The sequence below is a fragment of the Lolium perenne genome, chromosome 6 (assembly GCF_019359855.2).
Source record: "Lolium perenne isolate Kyuss_39 chromosome 6, Kyuss_2.0, whole genome shotgun sequence".
Classification (NCBI taxonomy): Eukaryota; Viridiplantae; Streptophyta; class Magnoliopsida; order Poales; family Poaceae; genus Lolium; species Lolium perenne.
Window position 1 is genome coordinate 25,355,926 of NC_067249.2, and position 21,822 is coordinate 25,377,747.

At 49.2% G+C, this 21,822-nt stretch overlaps 2 protein-coding genes across 2 annotated transcripts; both read left to right on the plus strand.

Annotated features, from left to right (window-relative positions):
• The first annotated feature begins 282 nt into the window (after positions 1–282).
• On the plus strand, positions 283–2,449 carry LOC139832321 (uncharacterized). The gene is made up of 2 exons (XM_071822057.1): positions 283–904; positions 2,256–2,449. The coding sequence occupies exons 1-2, from the start codon at positions 283–285 to the stop codon at positions 2,447–2,449; spliced, it is 816 nt and encodes a 271-aa protein (XP_071678158.1).
• A 1,673-nt stretch (positions 2,450–4,122) lies between these two features.
• LOC139832322 (uncharacterized mitochondrial protein AtMg00810-like) lies at positions 4,123–5,607 on the plus strand. Its single transcript, XM_071822058.1, has 3 exons — positions 4,123–4,263; positions 4,373–4,494; positions 4,728–5,607. The coding sequence occupies exons 1-3, from the start codon at positions 4,123–4,125 to the stop codon at positions 5,605–5,607; spliced, it is 1,143 nt and encodes a 380-aa protein (XP_071678159.1).
• Positions 5,608–21,822: the final 16,215 nt, after the last annotated feature.

Here is a 21,822-nt window from a genome sequence, read left to right on the forward strand (position 1 = left end):
TACCTTGATGGAACCATTACTGCGCCGCCCGAGAAGACCATCGAGGGCACCGGCGACGCAGCGCACCAGGTTCCCAATCCCGCCTATGCGACTTGGCGGCAGATCGACCAGGGCGTCCTCGGCGCCCTCCTCTCCTCCATGACTGAGGAGGTTCTCGGGCAGATGACCCGAGTCACCACGACGGCACAGGCGTGGTCCGCCCTCGGCACCATGTTTGCCGCGGAGAACAAGGCGGCGGTGCGGTAGCTGCGGAACCGGCTGCAGCAGACCAAGAAAAGGGACATGACCTGCGCCGAGTTCTTCATCAAGACGACGGGCTTCGCCGACCAGATGGTTACCATTGGACATCCCTTGTCCGATGACGAGATCATCGACTACATCGTCGCTGGCCTGGGCGAGCAGTATGACGCCCTGATGGCGTCGCTCACGATCTTCAACGGAGTGGTAAGCCTCAATGATTTCTACTCCTACCTCCTGAGCTACGAGGCGCGGCAGGAGCAGCACGTCGCCGATGCCGACTTCTCTTCATCGGCAAACTCCGTCGCGCGCCAGCCTGATCAGCGCCATGACGGTGCACGCGGTGGCAAGCCGCACGGTGGGGGCGGTGACCGCGGCCAAGGAGGTGGCCCGTTCGAGCAGCCGCGGGGCAAGAACGGAGGGCGTAACCGCTGGCGCCCGAAGTGCCAGATATGCAAGAAGTTCGGCCACGACGCTCTCCGGTGCAAGAACCGCTTCAACCACACTTACCAGGATGATGATCACCGTCAAGCCAACATGGTGAACCACAACGGCCCATGGTACCTCGACTCCGGCGCCACCGACCACCTCACCAATGACCTCGACCGCCTCTCAATGCAGGAGCGCTATGGCGGCAAGGACAACGTCCAGGTGGCAAACGGCACAGGTTTGCGAATTTCTCATATTGGTCAATCTAAACTCACTGGCTCACGTAATCCTATTACTCTAAAAAATGTGTTGCACGTCCCACAAATACATCAGCACCTTCTTTCTGTCCATCGCATTGTTTCAGATAATCATGTGTTTATCGAATTTCACCGAACTTATTTTTGTGTGAAGGACAAAATCACGAGGAAGGTTCTTCTTCTCGGTAGGAGTCGCAATGGCCTCTACCCAATTCCAGTCGGACATGCATCATCATCGTCGCTATCGAGTCAAGCTTTTTCTGGATTTCGTATGACGCCAAGCCAGTGGCATCAGCGATTAGGACATCCATCAATAATGTAGTTGAGTCTGTCGTTCGGTCAAATAAACTTCCTTGTTCTTCGAGTCATGAAACTTTTATTTGTGATGCATGTCAACGTTCCAAGAGTCATCAACTGCCTTATAATAATTCTTCTCGTGTTTCATCGACCCCTCTTGAGCTTATTCACACTGATGTTTGGGGCCCTGCGTTGCCCTCGTCTGGGGGTTTTAAGTTTTATGTGAGTTTTGTTGATGATTTTAGCCGCTTCACTTGGATTTATCTCCTTAAACACAAATCCGATGTTGAACAAGTTTTCTATAATTTCCAAGCCCATGTTGAACGACTTCTCAATGCAAAGATTCGTGCCGTCCAATCCGATTGGGGTGGTGAGTACCATCGCCTCCACAAATACTTCCAACGTACGGGAATTTCTCACCGTGTGTCCTGTCCTCACACTTCTCAGCAGAATGGTATCGCTGAGCGAAAACACCGTCACGTTGTTGAAACTGGTCTAGCACTTCTAGCCCAGTCATCTCTCCCAATTCGTTTTTGGGATGAGGCGTTTCTTACGGCATGTTATCTTATTAATCGCATGCCGAGCAAAATCTTGCATAATTCTACTCCCATTGCAACACGCCTTCTCAACATTAATCTAGAATACTCCTTCCTACGTGTCTTTGGTTGTGCATATTGGCCTAGTCTTCGAAAATACAATTCTCGAAAACTTGATTTTCGTTCCAAGATGTGTGTTTTTCTTGGTTATAGTACTTTTCATAAGGGATACAAATGTCTTGATCGATCCACAGGACGTATCTACATATCGCGTGACGTCGTATTTGACGAACGAGTTTTTCCGTTCGCGTCTGGTTCACGTCATGATTTGACACCGCTAGTCTCTCCCACTACATATCCATCCACAGAGCCAGTAGTTCAGGATGCTAATATGAGAAATTACAACCTGTCTCTTTTGTCTCCTGAAGTTGTGTCTACAGGTTCTGGTTTATCAGGTGGCGATCGGTGTGCTCCACTCATTCACGTGCATGGTTCCCAGCCATGCAGCACACAGCAGGCAGCCACGGCGCGACCATCGACTCCGCCTGCTGGATCTTGCGCGGACTCCCCGGCCTGCTCTACATCGCCGGCCAGTTCTACGTCGCCCCAGTCTCCCGGGACGCCAGGGTCTACGTCGCCTTTGTCCGCCGCGACGGCAGCTCCGACTACTTCCCCTGCCGCGGCAGTATTTGACGCTCCATCCGCGACGCCACCAACGGCCGCCCCTGGCTCCGATGCTCCTCACTAGTGGAAAAGAGGCCTTTCGTCTCACACTTTAGTCCCCGTTTTGAACCAAACCGGGACCAATAGGGGGTATTGGTCCCGGTTCATCATGAAAACCCTTTAGTCCCGATTCGTTTGGACCCTTTAGCCCCGGTTGGTAATACAAACCGGGACAAAAGGGTGGTCTATGGGGCAAAACCCTTTAGTCCCGGTTCGTATTACCAACCGGGACTAAAGGTCTACCCTTTAGTCCCGGTTCGTATTACGAACCAGGACTAAAGGGCTTTTTGCCTCCCCATGCACCTCCACCCCTCCCCCCCCCCACCCGTGGATCGCCTTTTTTAACACTGTAAAATAGAAAAGAAAATGATACAAAATTCAAAAAATAAAATGTTTTCGGATTCTTGTATGTTATGCAACCTACTATTAGGGAAAATTAACAAATTTGAATTTTCACTTATTTTGCAAAAATGTTTTGAAAAATGGTAAAACCGCAATAACTTTTGCGTACGACGTCGAAAAAAAACGTATAATATATCAAAAAAATCCTGGGAAAAAGTTACATCCGAATTTACCAGGATTTACCCGGTTAGCCAATTTTTAGATTCTCAAAATTCCAAATGAAAATATGAAAGCAGGAAGATTTTAGTTTTTGCCAGAAATTCGGAATTTTATTTTTTTAAATTTTTTAAAATAATAATTACATCATGCATAAAGATTACTATTACTTAACCATAAAGTTAGCCAATTTTTTAGATTTTCAAATTTTCAAGTTGGCAAAAAAATATTTAAAAATAATAAATTAAAAAAAACAATTATAATACAAATTTAAAAAATTATAATTATAATACCATTACCACAACATGTACGTTATTAGTTTTGTTTATTAAAATAATTATTTGGAATTCGAATAATAAATAAGTGTGACATCGACCAACATGTTAATAGGATTGATATGATACTAGTATCACAACATGCGCGCGAAGCACTTGGAAGCGGGATGGGAAAGGAACTTGGAAGTTAAGCGTGCTAGTGCTGGAGTAGTGGGAGGATGGGTGACCGAGCGGGAAGTTGGACCACGAGTAAGTAATTTGACTAGAGATTAAGGGTAGTTAGAGATTAAGTGGAGTTAGAAACTAAACTAGTTAAATAACTGAAATACTAGAAATTCTGAAAAAATAGGAAAAAAAAGAGGAGCGAAAAATAATTGGAAACCAAATAGATAAAAAAAAATAACGAAATAACCTTTAGTCCCGGTTCGTGTTACAAACCGGGACTAAAGGGTTTTTTCCTCGACGCGCGCCAGCAGCCCACGTGGCGGGACCTTTAGTCCCGGTTTGTTTTACAACCGGGACTAAAGGGGGGACCTTTAGTCCCGCCTAATTAGTCCCGGTTTGGAAACCGGGACTAAAGGCCCAAATGAACCGGGCCTATAGCCCCATTTTCCACTAGTGCCTGTTCCGGATGCTACTTCAGTGCCTGTACGTCGTCGTACACGGTTGCAGAATCAGATTGTCAAGCCTAAAGAATTCAAGGATGGCACGGTGCGGTATAATCCTTATCGCCGTGCGTTCAGTGCTGCGGTCATTGCTACACCGATCACGCATCGTCAAGCCTTGGTTGATCCAGCGTGGAGTGCCGCTATGCAAGACGAGTTTCGTGCTCTTCGCCAGACCGGCACATGGGTACTGGTTCCTCGTCCATCTGGCACTAATATTGTGAGCTGCAAGTGGATATTTAAAGTGAAGCAACGGCCGCCGGATGGTTCTATTGACAAATACAAGGCGAGATTAGTTGCTCGCGGCTTCACTCAACAGTATGGCATAGATTATCTTGATACATTCAGCCCGGTCGTTAAGCCTGCTACTGTGCGTTTGGTGCTCTCCTTGGCAGTGGCCCGTGGTTGATGTCTTCGTCAAATCGATGTTAGCAATGCCTTCCTTCACGGAGTTCTTGATCAAGAAGTCTATATGCAGCAACCTCCTGGCTTTGAAGACCCTCAGTTTCCGCGCCATGTTTGCAAACTCCGGAAATCTCTATACGGTCTCAAACAGTCACCCCGGGCTTGGTACTCTCGCCTTAGTGATCGTCTTCATCAGCTGGGTTTCCACCCTTCCCGAGCCGACACATCATTGTTCATTTTTCGCCAAGCATCTGTGGAGATATATATGCTCGTTTATGTTGATGACATTGTCATTGCTGGTTCATGTCCTCGTGCTGTTGATCGCCTGTTGCACACTCTCTCCAGCTCCTTTCCTATTAAGGACCTTGGGCGTCTTGGTTACTTCCTCGGAATTGAGGCGACTTACAATTCTGGGGGCATGATTCTGTCGCAGCACAAGTATGCATTGGATCTTCTTCATCGATCTCATATGGAGAATTGCAATTCGATCTCTACTCCTATGTCAGCTATTGATAAACTTGCAGCGGATATTGGAACTCCTCTCAGTGACACAGATGCTTTCAGCTATCGTAGTATGGTAGGTGGTTTGCAATATCTCACACTAACTCGGCCTGATCTCTCTTTCGCCGTCAACAAAGTGTGTCAGTATTTGTCCAAACCTACTGATATTCATTGGGAGGCAGTCAAACGCATCCTCAGATATGTTCGTGGCACAGTGACTAGAGGACTGCTGATTCGTCGCTCCTCTTCTACAGTTTTGAGTGTCTTCACGGATGCAGACTGGGCCGGATGTGCTGATGATCGACGGTCTACAAGTGGATTTGTGGTTTTTCTTGGACCCAACCTGATCTCGTGGAGTGCCCGAAAGCAACCTACCGTGTCACGGTCTAGCACGGAGGCAGAGTATAAAGCGCTTGCTAATGGCACAGCTGAAGTCACATGGGTTCAATCAGTTCTTAAGGAATTGGGAGTTCCTGAGCCACGACCACCAGTTCTATGGTGTGACAATTTAGGTGCTACCTACCTTACCGCAAATCCCGTGTTTCATGCGAGGACTAAGCACATCGAGGTCGACTTCCATTTTGTACGGGAGAAGGTGGCCCTAGGAGCATTGGATGTTCGATTCATATCCTCTGGTGATCAAGTGGCGGATGCATTTACCAAACCTGCCACCAAAGTGATGCTTCAGAAGTTATGTTGCAATCTCAACCTTGTAGCTGGCTGAGATTGAGGGGGAATATTAAACGATGAGATAGCATCGTATCCCATGTAATCTAGCATGTAATCTGGTAGTAGTTATTAGCTACCGTGTATAGCTTATCACGTATCAATCAGATTAGGATCTGATCTCATGTATACTTGTTGTACAAGCTGATGCTAATATAAATAGAGAGCTGACCCTGCGGGGAAGATTATGGCAAAACATTCTCTTTGACTATTCTCAGAAAGTTGAGGGGGCGGTGCCCCCCCACCCCCGACTTGTGCATAGCTCCGCCTCTGGGCTTGAGCCCAATGTAAATTCAACTAAATCACGGGCGAGGCAAAACGTCAAGCAGATTTGGAGCAAGAGCGTAACCTAACAGATTGACAACAAGCAAAGTGGGAAGGAAAATCAGTAGAAAAACATCTACAAAAGTGGAGAATGGTGGAGGAGATGTCACTGGGAGAAAGCAGACGCGATGGTTGTCAATGAGGACATGGGTTGTTATGTAAACATGGAGTCGATGGTTGGGTTCACCCAGGCAGTTTCTCATGTACTATTTGCTAGAAAATGATGATGAATGGAGGGTTGCATAGGATGGTTTTACTTCTGGAGCATTTGTGGTGGGGAAGCATTAGGTAACAAGAATTTGTGGCAATGAAGGCGAATGTCACGGCGACGGGGAAACGCTACGAGGAAGATGAGTTGTTATAAACACGACAAGAAAATAAAGAAGAACAAAAAGGAAATCGTAGCGAAGACATAGGATTTTAACGTGGAAAACCCCTCCAGCACAGTGGGGGGAAAATCACGGGCGCGAGCCAACAAAACTTCACTATATCGTGGAGTGTTTACAACTACTGTGGGTTATCTTATATTCTGATAAACCCTACCTGGTGACTTACAAGAGGTATATATAGACAGTGGCATCGATCTGTATGATGGCCCAAGCCTCCGGCGACGGGAATCGATCCGTACGGGCCTAAGCCTCCGGTAATAGGCCTCGCTTCGCTCGTCAGAAGTTAGTCTTCCTTTAATATAAATTTGAATCACAACATAACATGAACAACCAAGTATCTATTTTTACGGGATGAACATGGAGTGAAATCCCATATAGGGATGCCCACACCATGTATTAAGAAGGGATGTCCAACCCATGTTTTACCTAAAGGGGTAAGGAAGAGGCTAGATTTTTTCCTATCACGTTTCTTTTGGCAATGTGAGGAAAATAAAAAGAAATATAGGTTAACTAAGTGGAATTTGATTTGCAGACCTAAGGACCAAGGTGTTTGGGAATTGAAGTTTTGGAGATTAAAAATTCCTGCCTTCTTAGTAAATGGCTTTTTAAACTTCTTTCTGAAGAAGGATTATGGCAACAACTATTAAAAAATAAGTACCTGTCATAGAAAACCTTGGCTGAAGTTGAAAGTAAGCCGACTGACTCACCATTCTGGAAGGGACTAATGAAAATCAAGTGCGTTTTTTGGAAGATAAATGGCTAGGTGATCAGACACTTGCAGCTCAGTATCCCCAACGATACAATATAGTCTACCGTAAGCATGATACAGTGGCAAATGTTATAAGGTCAACTCCATTAAATATTGGTTTTCGGAGAAGACTAATTGGTGATAAATGGGAACAATGGGCACACCTATGTCAACGTTTAATGGTGATAAATTTAAATGATGATCATGATAAGTTCATTTGGGGTCTAACATCTTCAGGGAAATTCACTGTTAAATCGATGTATGCTGATATGTTAAATGGACATACAAGATATCTTCGTAAGTATCTTTGGAAAATAAAAATTCCACTCAAAATAAAAATCTTTATGTGGTTCCTTAGTAAGAAAGTCCTATTAACCCGTGATAATCTAGTAAAGAGGAATTGGAACGGAAATACGAAATGTTCTTTCTGTGACGTCGAGGAATCAGTAGAACATCTATTTATTTCCTGTCCTTTTGCTAGGCTTATTTGGCGGGTTATTTTCGCTGCTTATAATATTCCACCTCCATCCAATGTGACAAATATGTTTGGAAACTGGTTTAATGGAATTGACAAAAATGATAAAGCTAGAATTCGCTTTGGTGCTTCGGCTTTATGTTGATCAATTTGGAATTGCAGAAATGATATTGTTTTTAACAAAAAGGACTCCACTAATTTTTTGCAGGTTATTCACACTATGGTCCTCTGGATCCAGCTTTGGCGTTTCTTGCTCCCGGAGGATCAGCGGGAGTGCATGGTTTCTGGATGCAACCGCCTTCGAATGGTTGCCCAGGATATTTTCTACCAGGGTCGTTGGCGGCTTGTTAAGAGATTACATGACGCTTAGATTGCTTAGTAGTCTTTTATTGTTTCGATGGTTGATTTTTGTATCGACCCTCGTTGATCCTTGAGTTGTAAACTTTAAATATTTCGTTTTTTAATAAAAGGTTGTGTGCATCAATCGATGCAGAGGCCGGGATACACCCCATTTCAAAAAAAATGTATCAAGAAGGATGCCTAACCCATGTCCACACAACGCGGGAGACTCAGCGAGAGCGAGCAAAGACATGGGACTATGCGCCACACAACGACTAGCCAAATAAAAACTGGCGTGGAGACCAAATTCACATAGTGGGGTTCCTATTTAGATATAAGAGATTCCTATAAGATTGGGAGGTTGGAATGCAATCCATAATTTTATTTGGAGGTGTCATTTCATTGATCCGAGAATTCTTTAGAAAAAAATATGGATTGAAATCCTTCAAAGTTTATTTGAAAATCCGTCAATTCAAAGACGGCCGTGCGCCACGCACTACAAGGAAAAGGCCTACCGCCGGCGAACCTAAAAGGCCCATTGCCAGCGCACCACGAGCCCGCCGGTTCGAACGGGCCGGTGATAAGTGGCCACTGCCGGTGCACAAGGCAGTGCGCCGGCGATAGGACGGATACTGCCGGCGCGCCATCGACGCTTCGCCGGCAAAGGACAAGTTCCACCGGCGCACCAGCTGCTGCGCCGGCAGTAGTGCTTCCAGCACTGGCGCATGCCACGTGCGCCGGCAGTAGGTCATTTAGGTGCGCCGACAATAAATTCGAAAATTCTTTTTCCAGCTTTTTTCCAGCATATTAGAATACATATTTGACAGCAGTATATATTTACAACACAGTTCATATTTATACAGCAGAACATGCAATATGAGAAGCACATAGAGAGCCAAGTCTCATTTCGGTATCAATACACAAATACACAAGTCTCGGTACAACACATGTGCATATGCAACACCGAAGGACGAAGTTTCACAAAGTTAGAAGTCTCGGTACATAGTCGTCGCAAGTGTCGTTATACACCTCACATAACCTAAACTACAATCACATAGAACATGACCAACATGGTCACGATGACCATCATCACGAAGGCCATGGTCTTCATCCGGTTCCTCCTCATGTCCCTCATCTCTCCCGCTAGATAACAGGCGTATCTTCCTTCCGCCTCCACCCTAGTAGGGTATCCCTTGTAGTTGTTGCCGCTGAAACGGTGCACATGTCTCCGACAGTCCTCCCAGTCGTCGTAGACTCCAGGAACCCTCCCCTTGTACACGACATATGTTGTCGGCATCTCCATGCACAAGACAAGTAAAACGTTAGTACCAATGCAATGAACAAGTGCCAACTCAAATAAGAGACAGGTAGTATGAACTAAATAGCATGTGCCTCATACTTTGTTGGTCGAAATAAATAATAACATACAGGGATGGGGTCAGCGAGGCTAGGTAGGATGCACAATAGATTGATATTTGTGGCCATCACACCAAGCCTCACTGGCCCCACCCCGGAGTGTACAAGTGACCAAACATTTTAATCATCGGCCAATGCAATTAAGAAGTGCGAACTCAAATAAAAGACAAGTAGTACGAATTAAATAGCGTGCCTCATAATTTGTCGGTCGAAACACATATTAACATTCAGGGATGGAGTCAGTGAGGCTAGGTAGGATGCACAATAGATTGATACTTGTGGCCATCGCACCAAGGCTCACTGGCTCCACCCCCGAGTGTACGAGTGACCGAACATTCTAATCATCGGCGAACTCCAAATACGAGGCAAGTAGGGGTCGAGTAAATGCAAATAATTATTAAGGTATCTACGCCATAATCTTGAAATATAAAGCAAAGTAAATGAAACTATAGACACATGTTCACATGCACATCCATACAACTAAATAAAAGCAACAAGTCGATTCTATGGGAATATGTAGCAAGTATTACAATACGGAAGTTCAAAGACATATCGTTCAAGCTTTAGCAATAGTGTTCCCGTCGTATAGGATCAGGTTGTACGCCTAGGGGGGAATGGACGGCAGCCCTCAAGCGTGTTGAACGGCCTCTCATCACGCGACATCTCCAAGCGGAGTTCTATCTCGTCATTAGGTGGTAGACCGTAGCCGTAGAAGAACTCGCCAGACCTATTGTTGACATCCTGCACGAGTATCGTGCAAATGAACTGCTGGATGCGACCCCAGTTCTTCCTAATCTCTCTATCATGGGCATCCGCCATGTTTCCAAACTTCTTTCTGAGATTCTCTGGCAGCAACATGTCATCTGCGTACTTTATGTACTCCTGCATCTGAAGGATGGCGTACCACGCGTTCATCCCATTGTCTTCCTTCGACTGCCTGAGGCAGGGGAAGTTGGTTGTGTGGGTTAAGACCAAGCCTCCTCGGGATTTCCTCTCTACTTTGAGGGGGCCTGCCTTGTTGGCGAAGCCGGTGAGAGCATCATTGAGAAGGGCCCTGATGTGGGAGTAGTCTTTCTTCTTGTCCCTACCCGAGTCGAGATAGACTGCATGCGAGTGTTGCGGGTGCACGACGATGAGGGTGCAGAACTTGTCTCTGCGGAAAACACACGGATTAACCTTTGGAAATGCAAATGGAGATATAGGATAGAATGGTGATGGGGACTAGCGAGTGATTACTTACTCGGGGAAGTAAGGGATGAGAATGGTGCCCTTCTTAATGTTCGCCAGCATGAAATCCTCGACCTGCTAGATAGCAATCGCCCGATCCCCAGGGTTGCAGATGATGCTCTCCCGCATATAGAAGGGGTCCATTATCGCGATGGTCGGCGTCCCCTCCTTAACGATCTGGGAAGACAAGCTAAGAGCAACTAGGCGAACCACACTAAAGTGGAGCATTTGCATGCGAAAGATGCTGAAGATGTCATTGAACCGGATGAAGCACAAGTCCGCGGGGTACTTCTCGACGAAGTTCATGCCAGTTGGCACCTTCGCCACGAAGAGAGGGTAACTAGGATCCTTTGATTTGAGAAGCTGCTTCTCCAAATACTGGACTTGGTTATGCAAGCTCGCCATATCCCCGGTGAGTAACTTGAGGACATGCTCCGGCAGCATCGGTTCACCCAAGTGATGTAGAGGTCGCCAATTGTTTGGCAACTTGTCAAGGAGTGCCACCTTGTCCTTGTCTTTGGCCGCCGCCTTGTCTTTGGCATCCTTCTTATTTTGCCTCTTCCTCTTCTTGGGTTGTACTGGACCATCTTCCATCGCCGTAACCGTAGCACGGAGTGTGTTTGAGCTCAGCATCTTTTTGACGGCGGCGGCGGCGACCTCCTCAGGATTTTCCTCCTCAGCCGTTTCTTGAGAATCGAACAGCTTCTTGGAGCACACATATTTCGAGGCCGGCGCATCCTCATGGACAACTTGTGAAGACGTAGGAATATCCCATTGGAAGTCGTCACGTTCGTATTCCTCGGCCTCTGGCGCCGCTGGCTGTTGTGGTGGGGCGCTGACCACCAGCGCAGCTGGCCGTTGTGGTGGGGCGCTGACCTCTGGCGCAGCTGGCCGTTGTGGTGGGGCGATGACCACCGGCGCCGCTGGCTGTCGTGGAGGGACGCTGACCTGTGGCGCCGCAAGGTGCTTGTCTTTGCTTGTCGTCGACCCCGAGTAGGTGTTGATCCTAATTAGGGTCTTCGGCCATAGCAGTACCCAACCCTTCAGTGAGGCCAGATTCAACGGGCTATCGTCATCGGCACCATGCGGTTGATTAGGAGGAAACAAATCCTCATAGCCCGGTAACGCCCGATCCACTTCAACCCGGTAAACGTCATCCTCCATATCTCGTGTGTGCCACTTCTTATCCAGGGGCCGAAGGATGGACCCCCTCGCGACGTCTTTGAGTTCGTCGTTTACTCTCATCAGGAAGGTGCATGGCGTTGAGAGCGCCTGTGAGAACATGTGTATGGCGTTAGAGAGAGGGCAAGGATGACGAAACTAATATATTAACTTGATGTACACATTAGTTAATTACCGTGAGGGCGTTGAGCTCGGCTAATGTCGACGGGCTGGCACATGCGGCGGCGGGCGTGCAAGTGACGGAGGGGCTGCTACCCGGCATGGACGGTGAATCCCTAGCACCAGCGACATTGCCGGCGGCCGGAGGAGTCTCCATTATAACATTGTCATTGCCGGCGGACGGCGGCGCCATCGAGTTGCTGCCGTCGAAGCTAACCACTTGCATTTTCGGGGGGGGGGGGGGGGGGGCTTTTTTGCCACCCTCATACCACGCATGTAGAGCGTCGAAATCTGCTTGGACTGAAGCGGCGACTTCAGCTTTGACTTCAGGTACGAGCGTAGCTTTGAGTTGCGGTACCAGTTGCGGTACCAAACCAGCTTGGACTTGGGCTAGGATTGACTCCCTCATTTCCTCCGCCTCCCGCTGCTTCCTCTCATTGCGCGCATTTTTATCGGCCGCAGACGACAAGCCGTAGTGACCATGCTTGTAGCCTGTACCGGCGCCAGCCACACGGCCTCTATGCGGCCTTCTCGTCGGTGAATATTCATTAACGATGTTTAGCGCCCGTACGAGAGGCTTGTCCCAGGCTACCCTGCCTGTCGACGCCTGGGAGGAGGAGCCTTCGTGTCGTCGTGGCGAACGAGCAGATGCCATAGGATGGCTTAGATTGGGGCCGAATGGACGCTAGAGGATTCGGGGGAGGGTTTGCGACTAGATGGGATGAACTTCTGGATGCTTTCCTCAAGAACACAACCAAAGGCCGGTATGCAAGAAGAGAGACAAGAGGAAGAACTCTTTACTAGATCGCTAGCTTCATTGATCTCAACATGGTTACAAGTGCTGGAATACAGGTTCTCTCGTCTAATCTCCTCTGGGGACACGCGCCTGTATGAGGCAGTACCCCCTCTCCTTATATAGGGGAGAGGGTGGCTTACAGAACAAGAAACCCTAATGGCATCTTTGACTGGACAAACTACTTTACAAAGCTACTTTAATCATAGATGACGCCGGAGTCTTCTTTAATCAGGGACGCTGACGTCCTCCGGCTTCTTTCAGCGTCATCTCTCTCTTTGGCGCCAGGGCTCTGATTAAAGCCGCTTTCCTTAGCTCATCCTTGTCTTCTTGCTCTGAAGAGAATCTTTGACCAGTCCTGCCGACAGGCCCTTCTTTCCGGTATCTTCTTTACCGGGTTCCGGCATACCCCCTTGGGGATACCGGCTTACCTTCACTTAGCTGAAACTCTTATCTTTACTCTCCGGTAAGAATATTAAACCGGTATCTTGATGGCTCAAACCATCCGGTTTGGCATGCCTTTGGCATACCGGGGGTTATCCCCCCAACATTAGTCACCGAAGCTGGTATAGTCTGGCGGATTCTATCCTACAGACCATGCCAGGTTTTCATGTTTTTAAGATACCGTTTTAATCTCTCCAGCTTTGAGCTTGGATCCGGCATCCTTGCCCTTATTTGTCTTTTTTCTCTTTGCAAGGCATTCCCGGCATCTCTTTTCTCTGGTATCATTCGCATTTATTCTTTCCTCGGCGAAGTCGAGAATATTTCGGGCCCCGCGCCTGTCAGTGACATGCGCACTGTTAACTGTCGCGCCAGTGTCAGTTGTCACTTCGCTTCGACTCCCGCGCGCTCATTAAATGCACCACTGCGGATCCCACTAACCACTTTGGATCCTGTGTGTGCCTCCGTGTGGCTTCTCACTTTCTCGCGTGTACTTCCTCGCCACGTGGCGGCCCGTGGTGCGAACCGTCGCGGGCCGCGAGGCGAACCGCCGCGGCCCGGCGGTTTTCGGCCCACCTCCTCTCTTCTTTATAAGGACAACTGCCCTTTCTTCTTCCTCTTCTCGCATTCCCCAACCTTCGCGCACAGTGCTCCTCGCCTCTGCGCCTTCGCCGCCCTTCGTCCGCCGTCGTTTGCTCGAGCTCCGTCGCCCGGCGAACTCACGCCGCGTTTCCGCCGGACCCCGTCGTGCGGAAATCTTCTGCAGCACCTTCGTCGCGCCCGCTGCATTCTTGCTTCTTCGTGTCCTTCTTGGCCTCGCCGTCGACGATGCTCATCGGCGACTGTAGGTCCTCTCCTTCACCGGCGAAAGTCTTCCCCAGCGACTGCACCGCTCGAGGTTAGTGCCAATCTCACTTTGCTTGCCATCTGCTTGCTTTCTAGATCTTGGGTCGATGGTGTTCTTATTTCCTCTTTTTCTTTGATTTTCTTCTTACTCGTAGATCTTCGCGCGGGGTTCAAGTGTGGGATTTCTGTTTTTTCGCCTCCCAAACCAATGTCTGGCGAGGAATCTTCCTCTGCTTCTTCTTCTTCCCTCTCCGTTAACCGTCGTGGACAATCTCCCGGTGAATCTACGGCTTCAGATCCGATGGATACCGATTCCGGCAACCAGCAGGGATCCGGTAGCCGCCAAGAGTCCGGTGGTCATCTAGAATCCGGTAGCTCTAGCCAAGCATCCGGTAGCCACCTAGAAACGAGTAGCTCTAGCGAATCATCCGGTGGAGAGCCCTCCCCCATCACTCGTGGAGCCTGGATGGGCTCCAATGTTACTGAATATGAGATCGATTGGCTATACCGGTCCCGCAGGATTCCGGAAGGAGTAACCTGCCGGCTTCCCGGTGACGAAATTGTACCGGAGCCCCAGACCGGTGAACATGTTGTTTTTCTTGCTCATTTTGAGCGTGGCTTCGGCCTTCCTGCCTCTCCTTTTTTCCGGGAGTTCTTAAATTTCTATGAACTCCAGCCTCATCACCTTCCTGGCAACGCCATTTTCTACCTTTCCTGCTACGCCACCTTCATGGAGGCCTACATCGGTATTCGTCCCACTCGTGAGACGTTTGCCCGCTTCTTTTCTCTGCGGATTAATTCCGTTCAGGGCAAAGAAATTCCTAAGCCCAAGCCGCCCGTGGAGTGCGGGTCTTGCATCGTTGGCTCCCGCCAGGGGAGTCCTTTCTTTAAGTTCACCGGCCTCGAGTCTTGCCGCGCCTGGCAAGGAACTTTCTTCTACGTGAAGAACAATGGCCGCGCAAATCTCATTGATCTTCCACCGTTCCAAGTGGGGCCTCCCAGTAGAGCCAACTGGGGCTACAACCCGAAGACGGATCATATCGAAACCAACCGAGTGGTGCGCTTCATGGCCTCTTTGAAGAAAGGGACCAACATCTGCTCGGATGATATCATCCGCACTTTTATTTCGCGCCGGGTGCTCCCTCTTAAGCGCCGGGTGCATAGGATGAGCGTGATGTACGGTCCTGGCAATCCCACCAAGATCACAGGCCGTCCCCTTAGCAAGAAGGACGTCGTGCGCAAGGCTAAGCAGATCTGCCAAACTGCTATGCCTTTTGAATGGGAATGGAGCCTCCTTCCCCTCAGCACTACTAACCCTCCGACCCAAGAAGTAAGAGATTACGCAATTGGGGTCGGTTTTGCCGGTAACTTTTTGCTCTTGTTAACCCCCTTTTTCGTGTTTCAGGCCAAGGACCGCTTCCCCCTCATTCAAGCAGAGCGGCGTGGGATCTGCGTGAAGCGCGCCCTTGACTCCTTCGACCCAGATCCCTATATTTTTTGGAAAGATCTGAAGATGGGCAAGACTCCGGCTGCGCGCCTTGGCCGGTCTCCACCGAAGCCAACCGGGTCCTCCGATGACCTGTCCATGCTTGAGGTATTCTTCTTTTCCGGTTTCTTATACTTCTCCGTTATTGCTTTCTTGCGAATCTTTTCTTAGCCATGTTTTACTTATAGATCCACGAGCATGCGCCGCCCTTGCGCGCCGAGGCCGGCCATGAGTTTGTGGACAAACTCATGGCCCAGGGCCAAAAGAACAAGCTGCCGGCATCTGATGCCGGTCCCAGCCAGGCCCCTCCCTCCAAGCGCTTCCGGACTGAGCCCTTGGGGGAGAAGGAAGTGGGCGTGCGCCGCTACGGGCGCAAGCAGATGCTGACTGCCTCCGGGTAAGTTTCTTATTTTCTTGCTTGCCTCTTTTTACCAAGTTCTTTTTCCGGTTGCTTTTCTCCAACCATCTTTCTTTCTTTCTCTCAGCCCCGCGCTCAAGCTTGGCTCAAGGCCAGCGGGCTCTGAAGGTTCCGCAAGGACCTCAACCCCTCCTCCTCGCTCAAGCCCGGCACCATCTGGTGCCGGCAACAACTCTGCCTCCCTTTCGGGGGGCACAACAAGTTCGGGGCGTGCGGCCCCTTCATCATCAGATCACCGCACGGAGGAGGATCTTTCCTTCCTCCCAGAGAACCAGGATACCGGCGCCAGCAACATCGGCGCCGAAGAAGAAGCTGCCGGGCGGACGGAGCCTTCGGCTCCTCCCATCCTTGAAAAGAAGACAACTTCTGCGCCGGAAGGTTCCAACCCGGGCGACGCGCCTAGCGCTCCCCCTTCTCCACGAACCATTCTAATGCCACCTCCAGATGCTGCTCGCACCAAGCCCTCCAGGGCTGCTCCAACTGCGCCGCCGCCCAAGATCTCCAAGCTCATCAAGGGGAAGGCGACGGCCTCCAGCGCCCCTTCCGGCGGCCAGCAGCCCCTGGTGCTGCACGTCTCCAAGGCCGCCAGGGATACCGCCACGAAGGCCACCGGCCTGCTTGGCCGTATCACTGAGTTCCAGCGCAGGGGCCGGGACCTGGGGCATCTGCTGCCCTACGCCCAGAAGTGGAACGCCGCAGATATGACTCCGGCGATCCGCGGTTTGGGCAAGGACAGGCTGCCGGCGCCTGACCCTGTTGGGGACCGGTCTTCCGAGGAGCACTTCATGCGGCTTCGTAGCGCCGTGAAGGAGCTTGACAGCGCGTGGTACGATGCCACGAACAACTTGATGGTACGCTTTACTAACTCTTTTCAACTTTTACCGGTTTCCTTGCTTCCGGATTTTTTCTATCTTTTCTTTAGTTTCATGCCGGTTTCTCTCTTGTCTATCTTCCCAGTCCCCGAGTTTTGTGGTGAGAGCGCAGCTTTTAGCACAAAACTTTAACTTAAAAACTTAGCGTGAAACCGGCACTGCCAGTCCCCGAGTTTTGGGTTAAGAACTTTGTTCTTAGCGCAAAACTTAGCTTAAAACGCGCGAAACTAGCACTGCCAGTCCCCGAGTTTCGGGTTAAGAACCTTGTTCTTAGCGCAAAACTTAGCTTAAAACGCGCGAAACTAGCACTGCCAGTCCCCGAGTTTCGGGTTAAGAACCTTGTTCTTAGCGCAAAACTCAGCTTAAAAACGCGCAAAACTAGCATTGCCAGTCCCCGAGTTTCGGGTTAAGAACCTTGTTCTTAGCGCAAAACTTAGCTTAAAAACGCGCAAAACTAGCACTGCCAGTCCCCGAGTTTCGGGTTAAGAACCTTGTTCTTAGCGCAAAACTTAGCTAATCTCTTTTTGTTTAACAGCTCACGGCTGACGCTCGGAAGGCCCTCTTTGAGGAGCTCCTATGGGAACACCGGGACCTCGCTGAGGCACATGACAAGTGCCAAGGTAATTTTTTGTACCACCGGCATCTTTTTACCGGAAACCTTTTTTCCTTCTAACATTTATAACTTTTGCTTAACAGTGATCCCGGAAGCTTCCATTGAGGCTCTCAAGGAGCAGCTCGCAGCCGCCCAACGTACAATTTTTTCCTTTCTCCTGTTAACTTGGTTTTCTTTTCATCTTTACCAGCACAATCTTGTTAACACCTTCTTTTCCGGGTTGCAGGGGAGAAGGACCAGCTCATCCGGCGGCATCAGGAGGAGCTGAGCGCCCAGAAGACCAGCTACCAGGAGCTCAAGTCCCAGCTCATCCAGCTGGGGCTTGATCATGCTAAGGCCCTCAAAGCTGTCGAAACTGATGCAACGGCCAAAATGAATGAAGCTCTTGAGGATGCCGGCAACGCCAACTCGGTGTTGCTAGCTGAGCTGGAGGAGCTGGCCAAAGCCCAGAAGGCTGCCGAGGGGAAAGCTGCGCGGATGGAGGAGGAGCAGAAAGAGTGCAACAGGCTGGTGTTGCAAACCGACACACTTGCCTATCGTAAGTCCTTTCCTCTTACATTTTCTGACTACTGCCCACAAGCCTTTTTTCTTCGGATCACATTTTCTTTTTGGTATCTTTCCTTTGGTTGTATTTTCTTCCGGATTCCTCTCCTTAGCTTTTTTCTTTCTTTGCACAGGCCTCTTTTCGGACTCTCAGAAGTATGCTGTTAAGAAGGTTGACGAGCGCCGCACTGCCCAGGGCCAAGCGAATCTTGTCGTGCCATGGACCCCCTACGACCATCTGGTCGCGCTGAATGCGCGGGTGTCTCATATGCGCGCCATAGATCGCAACTTATCTGACATTCCTGATGTAGCTACCCAGCTCTTCAGGACTTTGTGGCCTGGCGAGGAGGTGCCGGATACTTTCTCCCTCATCAGCGACCGTCTCAAAGGCGCCGGCAAGAGGATCCGTGAGTGGCAGTGCTCTGCTGCCCGCGCCGGAGCAGACTCTGCCCTCCGCGTTGCTTGCTCCTGGTACCCGGAGCTGAACCTGGATGCCCTCACCGGAGTGCGCGAAGGCGTGGAAACCGATCTGGACCCGATTCTCACCGCTAAGCGGCAGGATCGCGCGTACCACATCGCGGAGTACGCCGATATGCGCACCTTCATCCCTCCCCCTCCTGACGTCAAAGATTATCTCAACGAGGAGGAGGATGAAGCCGAGGAGGAGCCTCTGGGCGACGCTGGTGCTGGCGATGCCCCTCCTGAAGCCCCCGCTGCCTGATTATCTACCTGTCTGAAGATTTACCTGTGTCATGCTACTTGGTCCTGCGTGTCTCAAAACAATGCTCTGTTAAATTCTGCCCCGGTATGCCGGGGCTTATGATGTAAAACTTTAAGTCCGCTTTTGGTTGCCGCACAACATTTTATGCCGGTAAGTTATACCGGTAGTTAATTATCTTAAGTTTGTCTTAGCATATTTGCTTTTGGTTTTGCTTTTATCCTGCACTGCAAAGATTTCCAAATTGTTTCCGCATCCAATTCGATGCACACTTGGTTCTTTTGCCTTGGCTCTCGCTTCTTCTCGGGCGTTCTTTGGCGTATGAGCACAAGGTTCTTTCACCAAACAAGCATTTTCTTGAACTTAGAAATAACTTCGAAATTTTGCAAAAACCCGGTTAAACCGGGATTAGTTAAATTTTCCGGATTGTTCTTTCCTGCTCTCCCTCTTCGCAGTTCATGTGCTTGTCCCCTACCGGTTTATCTTGCTTGCCATGAAGCCGGGTTGCGGACAGCAGCAGAGTCGAAGACTCCGGTAGGATTTAGCACACTACTAAACCGGAAAGAAAAAACGTTCAATAAGCAACCGGTAAACTAAAAAAATAAACAAGTTACATGCAACTTAAGTTGGGGTAGTCCCCGAGATTCATTCAAGGTTCCGACATCCTTTATTCATAGCATGTAAGGTACAAAAAGGAACTTCTTACACCACAACTTCAAGAGTAGAAAGGACGCAACAGAGCTACGTTCCATGGACGCTTGCTCTCCTCTCCGGACCTGTCCGCCTTTCCTTTTTTCCACTCCTGTGCATCGATCAAGTAGTATGCATCATTGTGAAGCACCTTTCTTACAATGAAGGGACCTTCCCATGGTGGTAAGAGCTTATGCCGGCCTTCAGTGCGCTGCACTAGGCGTAGCACCAGATCTCCTTCCCGGAAAACTCTCGGGTTAACCTTCCGGCTATGATAGCGTCTGAGGTTTTGCTGGTAAATGGCTGTTCTTGCCAAAGCCAGCTCTCTTGCTTCTTCTAGCAAGTCCACATCATTTTCTATGGCCTCTTTGACCTCTTGCTCAGTATAGAGCTGTACCCTTGGTGAATCATGAATGATGTCACTTGGTATGACCGCTTCTGCTCCATAAACCATGAAGAATGGAGTGTATCCGGTAGACCGGTTTGGAGTTGTTCTTATACTCCACAGCACTGATGGTAGCTCATCAAGCCAACATCCCGGCGATTTTTCCACCGCATCAATGAGTCTTGGTTTGATACCGGAAAGTACCAAAGCGTTCATTCTTTCCACTTGGCCATTGCCTTGTGGGTGTGCCACTGAGCACAAATCCAACCGGATGTTGTTGTCCTCACAAAACCTTTTGAACTCACCTTGAGCAAAGTTGGTTCCATTGTCAGTGATGATGCTGTGCGGGTATCCATACCGCAAAATGACATCTTTCAAGAACTTCACCGCTGTGCGCCCATCACATTTTGCGATAGGTTTCACTTCTAGCCATTTGGTGAATTTATCCACCATAACCAAGATGTGAGTCATGCTGCTCCTTGCAGTTTTGAATGGGCCAACCATATCGAGGCACCAAACGGCAAACGGCCATGTTAATGGTATGGTTTTTAAACCGGACGCTGGGGTATGGTTTTGCTTGGCGTACCTCTGGCACCCGTTGCATTTTCTTACCAAATCCTCAGCGTTTTCCAAAGCAGTGGGCCAATAAAACCCATGCCGGAACACTTTTGCTACCAGCGCCCTTGATGAAGCATGATGCCCACATTCTCCTTGGTGAATCTCCTCAAGCATTTCTTTCCCTTCTTCCGGTTCCACACATCTTTGAAGGACACCGGTAACGCTTCTCTTGTACACCTCACCATTGATGAATGTATATGCTTTGGACCTTCTTTGTATTCTCCTTGATTCATTTTCGTCATCCGGCAAGATGCCGTTGATCAGGAATTTCTTAATAGGTTTAACCCATGACGGTGTCTCTCGAACCAAAAACACCGGTGCATCTATCTCCATGCTATCTACCAGCATCGTTTCTTCCGATATGGGTACAGCAGTCCCCGAGCTTGCCGGAGCAGTCCCCGAGTTTACCAGTGCAGTCCCCGGGTTTCCTTCATCAATATCCATGGGTACTACATGCGATTCCGGTACAAAAATTGATTCTGATTCCGGGCTTGGTTTGATCGATGGTGCTCTTAAGTGAGCTAGAGCTATTCCGGGAGGAATTTTTTGCCTGGATGAGCCCAGCTTGGACAAAGCATCCGCGGCTTCATTTTCTGCGCGCGGCACATGGTGAAACTCACACCCTTCGAAGAATCCGGCAATCTTTTGCACGTGAAACCGGTACGAGGCCATGTTGGCATCTTTCGCATCCCAATCCCCAGAACACTGCTGTACCACAAGATCTGAATATCCATAGCAAATGATCCGGTGCGCACCGATTTCTTTTGCGACCTTAAGCCCGTGGATCAAAGCTTCGTATTCAGCGACATTGTTCGATGCCCTGAAGTGTACTTGCAAAACATACCGAAGATGATCTCCTTTTGGTGAGGTGAGCACCACACCGGCACCTAGACCCTCTTTGAGTTTGGATCCATCAAAGTGCATTTTCCAGTATTCTATCCTCTGATCTGGCGGTTTGTATTGCATCTCCGCCCAATCAACGAGGAAATCGGCCAAAGCCTGTGATTTTATGGCATCCCTTCTTTTGTACGCTGGTACATATGGTGATATCTGGATTGCCCATTTTGCAATCCTTCCGCTAGCGTCCTTGTTGCACATGATATCGGAGATTGGTGCTTCACTCACCACCTTCATAGGATGTTCTTCAAAGTAATGCTTGAGTTTTGTGGCGGCCATGTACACGCCATAAGTCATCTTCTGGAAGTGAGGGTAGTTTTGTTTTGAGAGGGAGAGCACCTCGCTCAGGTAGTATACCGGCCTCTGGACGGTTTTTCCTTCCTCTTCTCTTTCAACCACAACCACTACGCTCACAACCCGGTTTGTTGCTGCTATGTACAATAGCATAGGCTCTCTTTCTAGAGGTGAAGCTAGTATAGGTGCTGTGGCCAGCATTGTTTTCAGTTCTCTGAACGATGCGTCTGCCTGAGGGGTCCAAACGAACGTGTCGGATTTTTTCATCAGAGCATAGAGTGGCAGAGCTTTTTCTCCCAACCTGCTCACGAACCGGCTTAGCGATGCTAAGCTACCGGTA

What these genes read in the sequence shown, in the direction of transcription:
- LOC139832321 (XM_071822057.1), top strand. Translation starts at nt 283, where the DNA reads ATGACCTGCGCCGAGTTCTTCATCAAGACGACGGGCTTCGCCGACCAG. An exon ending in CCAGGTGGCAAACGGCACAG is followed by an intron (nt 905 to 2,255) that starts GTTTGCGAATTT and finishes CATGGTTCCCAG; the next exon opens with CCATGCAGCACACAGCAGGC.
- LOC139832322 (XM_071822058.1), top strand. Translation starts at nt 4,123, where the DNA reads ATGCAAGACGAGTTTCGTGCTCTTCGCCAGACCGGCACATGGGTACTG. An exon ending in GTTCTATTGACAAATACAAG is followed by an intron (nt 4,264 to 4,372) that starts GCGAGATTAGTT and finishes TCTCCTTGGCAG; the next exon opens with TGGCCCGTGGTTGATGTCTT. An exon ending in ACCCTCAGTTTCCGCGCCAT is followed by an intron (nt 4,495 to 4,727) that starts GTTTGCAAACTC and finishes CACTCTCTCCAG; the next exon opens with CTCCTTTCCTATTAAGGACC.